This window comes from Xenopus tropicalis, chromosome 5 (genome assembly GCF_000004195.4).
Source record: "Xenopus tropicalis strain Nigerian chromosome 5, UCB_Xtro_10.0, whole genome shotgun sequence".
NCBI classification, from domain to species: Eukaryota; Metazoa; Chordata; class Amphibia; order Anura; family Pipidae; genus Xenopus; species Xenopus tropicalis.
Window position 1 is genome coordinate 10699818 of NC_030681.2, and position 6000 is coordinate 10705817.

Consider the following 6000-nt stretch of genomic DNA (forward strand, 5'->3'; position numbering starts at 1 on the left):
TGTTCTGCCCCAATAAGGGGTAATTATATCTTAGTTGGGATCAAGTACAGGTACTGTTTTATTATTAAAGAGAAAAGGGAAATCAGTTTTAAAATTCTGAATTATTTTATTAAAATGGAGTCTATGGGAGATGGGCTTTCCGTAATTTGGAGCTTTCTGGATAATGGGTTTCCAGATAAGGGATTCCATACCTGTATAATGTACAGGTGTAAGGTTTGAAGAGGTTTTTTTCTTATTTTGATAAAGGAGAAGGAAAGGATAAATTGGCTATTGGCTATGACAGTATGACAAATTGGCTATTTTGTTATACAGGTATAGGATCCCTTATCCAGAAACCCGTTATCCAGAAAGCTCCGAATTACAGAGAGCCTGTCTCCCATAGACTCCATTTTAATCAAATAATTCAGAATTTTAAAACTGATTTCTCAACTAAGATATAAATAATCCTTATTGGGGGCAGAACAGCCCTATTGGGTTTATTTAATGGTTAAATGATTCCCTTTTCCCTGTAATAATAAAACAGTACCTGTACTTGATCCCAACTAAGATATAATTACCCCTTATTGGGGCAGAACAGCCCTATTGGGTTTATTTAATGGTTAAATGATTCCCTTTTCTCTGTAATAATAAAACAGTACCTGTACTTGATCCCAACTAAGATATAATTACCCCTTATTGGGGGCAGAACAGCCCTATTGGGTTTATTTCATGGTTAAATGATTCCCTTTTCTCTGTAATAATAAAACAGTACCTGTACTTGATCCCAACTAAGTTATAAATAATCCTTATTGGATGTAAAACAATCCTATTGGGTTTAATTAATGTTTTAGTAATTTTTTAGTAGACTTAAAGTATGGAGATCCAAATTACAGAAAGACCCCTTATCCTGAATACCCTTGGTCCTGGGCATTCTGGATAACGGGTCCTATACCTGTATACTAAAAGTTAACTTTATTTTGCCTTTATTTGCAATCTGCTTGACCTAAGATTGCCTCTGAGGCAAAGTTCTGTTACACAGTATTGGGTCACGGATCAAAAGCCTCTTAGGACCCCTTCGCAGCCTGGCCAAGTTTAGATAACAGATAGGTACAGAGTAAATGCAATAAGTTTTATCTCCAGTATAAAATACCGGGGGGTCAAGAACCTCACTGTGTGCATCTGATATAGTGACGCCGGAGATTCAAAAGTGTTTTTGCCTGTCAGTGGGGCCATAACAGTTTGATGGGAGAGACAGATTTTATTGCCCCTATTGCTGTTTCCTTATCCGGTTATGATTGGCTGTAAATAGTAAATTATGAATCTAAATGTATTCAAATAAGCCACTTTTTGCACTTTATGTGTGACTAATTAGAGAGTTACAGTCGTGCTCGTTAATCATTGTCATACTGTCATTATTCAGCACAATATACTTCATAAATATGTTCTCTGGCCTATGTGCAAATGCACTCAAGATATGGTTTGTTCAAATGACATGAAAATGCTACAGTCTTTATAATTTCACTCTCTAATAAGCCAATAAACTATTTTTATTCCCATTTCCATCCATTTTCTCTTCTAAGGCTCTGATTTTTAACATGACCCCCTTTTCAACAGGGTTCCCCAATATTTCAGCCCTAAAGTGACAAATGGGTGGGGGGGTAAGTTTGAGTTCTTTTCGCAGATGTTTATAGAAATCATTGATTATGGTGACTATCCTGCTTCTGTAATATCTTCCATCGACAGGAGCCCTAAGCAGTATTGTTATTATTAACATTTATTTATAAAGCGCCAACATATCCCGCAGCGCTGTACAATATGTGGGTTACATACATTGGACATACAGAGTAACATATAAAGCAACCAATAACCGATACAAGAGGTGAGGAGAGCCCTGCCCAAAAGAGCTTACAAGTATAAAGGGGAGCTTATTATCACCACTAATTAACTCTTGGGATATGTTAGACTGAACAATGACAAGCAAATCTTCAACTGGTCATTATATTTTTACTTTTTAAAAACGTGTTTCCTTTTCTGTGCCCCTTTTCATACTGAAATTCCAGTTGGTTTGTTTTGAGCCAGGATTCTAAATAATATTATATATATAATATATAATAAACCTGTCTTTTTTATAACTAAATTATATTCAATTCATAGTTTTCTTAAGTAATTTCTCATCCTGACATTTTTTCTTTCTCTGTAAACAACTTATGCATTTGGCAGCTGAGATTTCAGATCAGCGGCTGATGCTGGAAATGACCAGTAACATCTCTAACTGCCCTGTCCTCTCCCAACTGCCCCTTCTCTCAGTCTGGAAGGAATAAAACTATAAGACAAAATAGAATATTAGCTCCGCGCAATTAATATTCACAACTGAGAGTCTAATAAGGGATTTTATATTGCAAAATGCAAATGTGTGTATGTTGCGCACTTTTGTTTTGTTTACACATAAAGCTGTCACATGTCTGTCACATATCTGGTGATGTTTGTTTGTCTGTTGATCAGGACCATTGTGACATCACTCATGACAGGCGGCTTAGTATCGGCCGCAGCTCAGATGAAGGTCGCTGTAGGAAGTGGTAGGAGTGGACCTACAGTGCTCTTCATTTTCTTATATTTTCGACTATATTTTATATAGCTATGTTTTCCAATAAAAGAAAATTCAATGAATCAATATTAAATCAAGAAAGCAAAGAGGCTGAGCCAGAAGAAGTCAGGACAAGCAGTTTTTTGGGGTTCAAAGATAGAGTTTTTGCTGTCCTTAGAAACCTTGGCAGAAATATTGCATCTGCTTTTAAATTACCGGCTCGGAAAAAGGCTCGGAAAGCGAGCGATGAATCCAGAGTGGATCAAATGGCGGAAAAGCCAAAGAATGACCCTCATAGAAAGAGGAAGACAGAGGAATTCTGTGATAAAGAGAGTGTCTCACAAAAGAAAAGAAGGACCGAAACTGAAAATAATTCAGATTTACAGCTACAAGCTAATGCCCCAGGTGATATGGTGCAGACTGGCCAATATGAAGGGTCCTTTGAACCTCTCCCTCTCTGCCACGGAAAAAAGCGTGGAAGGTCAGGGGAAGAGGATTCTAAAGCTGAAAATGTGAAAAGATTTAAGGATGAAAAAACAGAGAATAAAGAGACACAATCAAGTAAGTAGCAGGACATTGGGAATATCACACTAATGGGGAGTGTACAGCATAATAGTGTTTATCAGCAGGGTCAGGGTTATAGGAGAGAGGTTGGGTTGGGAACTCCAATAGCAAGTCACCTATCTAACTGACTCACAGGTTGAGCGCTTTGACCCTTTATTATCTAGGTTTCCTTACTGTGGATGTTAAGACATGCTTTGTTTTCTTTCTCTAATAAGGTGGAATTGCCAGCCCCGTGTCAATCAACAGGTTCCTGTTCTACAGAGAACTTGGAGCAGGCTCCTTTGGAACGGTATGTTATTTACTCAAATGCATATAGGCCTTTTGTTTAGTAACTCTAATCCCACTCCAAGCCTTTATTAGCACCTACTGATTGTTATATATGAATTTTATAATGACATTACAGCCCTGTTTCTCCTCAATGTGTTCTCCAGGTTGCACTGGCACAAGACAAGGTGACAGCTGAACCAGTGGCTGTGAAAGTGATAAACAAGGACAAGGCTTATCCACACCTTGTGATGAGCGAGAGGCGAATACTAGAAGCTGCACAGGACTGCCCCTTCCTCGTGCATGGCAAAGCCGCCTTTCAGACTGAGGTACCGATATCTCTATCAATCTCTTCCCTGCCATAGGCCCCAGTGATGCATGGGAATTTGTGCTAAATATTCTGTGGGGACCCTGGTCTTGGCACTTTCCACTAATGTTTTGTAACTTCTACCCATTATTTCTGGTACAGGATGCCATCTATATGGTGATGGAGTACATCCCTGGAGGAACTTTATCAGATCTTATGGATGCTTTTGCTCCTCTTGATGTGAACAGTGCACGGTGAGTCCTGGCTTTCTGTGAGCAGATGTAGGAACCATGTAGTGCTAGTGTACATGCAAAACCTTTCAAAAACTATATATTAAAGGGCCTACTGAAACTGCTAGAGGATTTCACTAGGCTTTCTGTTCTTTATTTTTATGGAATATTGCCATGGTGCTTAATCAAGTTATTGTGGAAATAAAGCTGTATTGTTCTTTTCTTTAGGATCTTGGCTGCTGAGATAGTGTGCGGACTAAATTTCCTCCATTCCCGTGGCATTATTCATCGGTAAGGGATGTTATTTTGTGTACCTGATCCCAGGCTGGTAGTGCAGAGGTCAGTTTTGGTGGTTCTGTTGCCTCGTTATCTAATATCCACATCTCACATTGTCTCCTTACAGGGACCTGAAACCAGAAAACATTCTGATAAACAGTGCCGGCCACATTAGGATTGCTGATTTTGGTCTGGCAGTAGAGAATGTGTTTGGGGACCAAACCACCAAAGGCTGGGCCGGAACATATGATTACATGGCCCCTGAGGTAAGAATATTTATATATTTGAATCGTTATGATGATTATGCAGAGAAATAATTCACAAGTTACATTTGGGCCTTTCTTTCATACTGCATTATATGGTTTAGTAAGTAGTTTTCTCAAACTGCTTGTGTTACAGATAATTTGGATGGCATATGATTCCTGTGTGGACTACTGGTCACTTGGAGTCATATTGCATGAGATGCTCACTGGGAGAATACCCACCTTCTCCTGGTTCAGAAAGACCCTACAATGTCCAGAGAACCTAAACCCCGAGGCAAAGGACATTCTTATGAATGTGAGTATGGGAAGGAATAAGTTATATCCTCTTTAATATGATAAAGCAGATGTGTTTGGCCTGAGAAGAGCACAGCCATAGCACCTATATCATATATAATGATCTTGTCTCTCTTTATAGCTGCTGACATACTCTCCATCTAAAAGGCGTAATTTTGTTGGCAACATCAAGCAGCACCCCTTCTTTAAGCCAATTGACTGGAAGGCCCTGGAAGCTGGGAAAATTAAGCCACCTTTTATACCGGTAAGTACTTGAGCCTTATACGGCCCTATTAGTTTAGGTCTAATGGTGTCCCCATAAAGCAGCAGGTTATGCCAGCCTTACAGGTCAGGAACTAAAAGTAAGAACTGGAACCAACCATGGCCCATTGGGGAGCAACCTGCTTTGAGACTGCGCAGTTGGGGCAAAGAGTTTTGAGAGCTTTAAATATTTACTGATGTCTTTCCCTGATGTTATCTGCCCCAAGTGACCCTTTTGACTTGTCGGGAGATTAATTGAATCTTCTGTCTTTAGCCACCAGCAAGTGACTTATCTGGGCCCTGTTACGAGATGTTACCACCTTCTGAAGTAGAAGATGTGGAACATTTAAATCATTTGAATGGACTTTCGTTTGTGTGCAAGGAGTGGAGGAGCATCCCACCCAAGCAATAGCTTTTGGCCTAAATGTACAGAGAAGGCAGAAGCAGCAAGCAACAAAGATGGAGTAATCGGGTGCAGTTGGATCCATTCAATCAGAAACTTCAATTCTGTGGGACCTGAATACAGAACAAGAGGTGCCTGACAGTTTATTATTATTATAATTTGTAGCTCTTGCATTTTATTACATACATAGAATTTTTTTTTCATGTAATACAATCTGTGCAAAGTTATGTTTGTCTGCTAGTCACAACTTACTTATAACTAATAACAGAATATGATGTAACAGTTACAGATCATGCAATTCATTATTGGCCCCCACATTGACACATATACACTTTTCCTGTTTCAGAGGCAGAAACAAAGAAGAAAATCCATGGAAATGTATTGGAGGGATAGAATGGCTCAAGTTGCATTGCCAACGTCAGATTTCCTCCTGTAATGATAATATGGCCTCTGCACAGCCCTGTTAGTCTGTAACGATGAGATTGTATATAGACTGCTACTCATCAGAGCTGCCACAGATGGATCAATGGGCAGAAATCGCTGTGCCAGTTTATTGTACTGAACATTTACAAAAACTTAAGTAAATGTAATTCTGA

At 39.2% G+C, this 6000-nt stretch overlaps 1 protein-coding gene across 2 annotated transcripts; it reads left to right on the forward strand.

The window, feature by feature from the left end:
• Positions 1-4099: 4099 nt before the first annotated feature.
• On the forward strand, positions 4100-5685 carry LOC116410945 (serine/threonine-protein kinase gad8-like). Of its 2 annotated transcripts, XM_031902640.1 has the most exons (4): positions 4100-4219; positions 4332-4762; positions 4883-5005; positions 5276-5685. In XM_031902640.1, the coding sequence occupies exons 2-4, from the start codon at positions 4499-4501 to the stop codon at positions 5411-5413; spliced, it is 525 nt and encodes a 174-aa protein (XP_031758500.1). In that variant the 5' UTR covers positions 4100-4219; positions 4332-4498; the 3' UTR covers positions 5414-5685. The 2 variants fall into 2 exon arrangements, with proteins under 2 accessions (XP_031758500.1, XP_031758501.1); XM_031902641.1 differs by having other exon boundaries at positions 4100-4762.
• The last annotated feature ends 315 nt before the right edge of the window (positions 5686-6000 follow it).

Bases quoted from the DNA above. Each gene is read 5' to 3' on its own strand.
- LOC116410945 (XM_031902641.1), top strand. From the start codon at position 4,499: ATGATGATTATGCAGAGAAATAATTCACAAGTTACATTTGGGCCTTTC. The intron at 4,763-4,882 runs GTGAGTATGGGA...CTCTCTTTATAG, and splicing joins CAAAGGACATTCTTATGAAT to CTGCTGACATACTCTCCATC. The intron at 5,006-5,275 runs GTAAGTACTTGA...TTCTGTCTTTAG, and splicing joins TTAAGCCACCTTTTATACCG to CCACCAGCAAGTGACTTATC.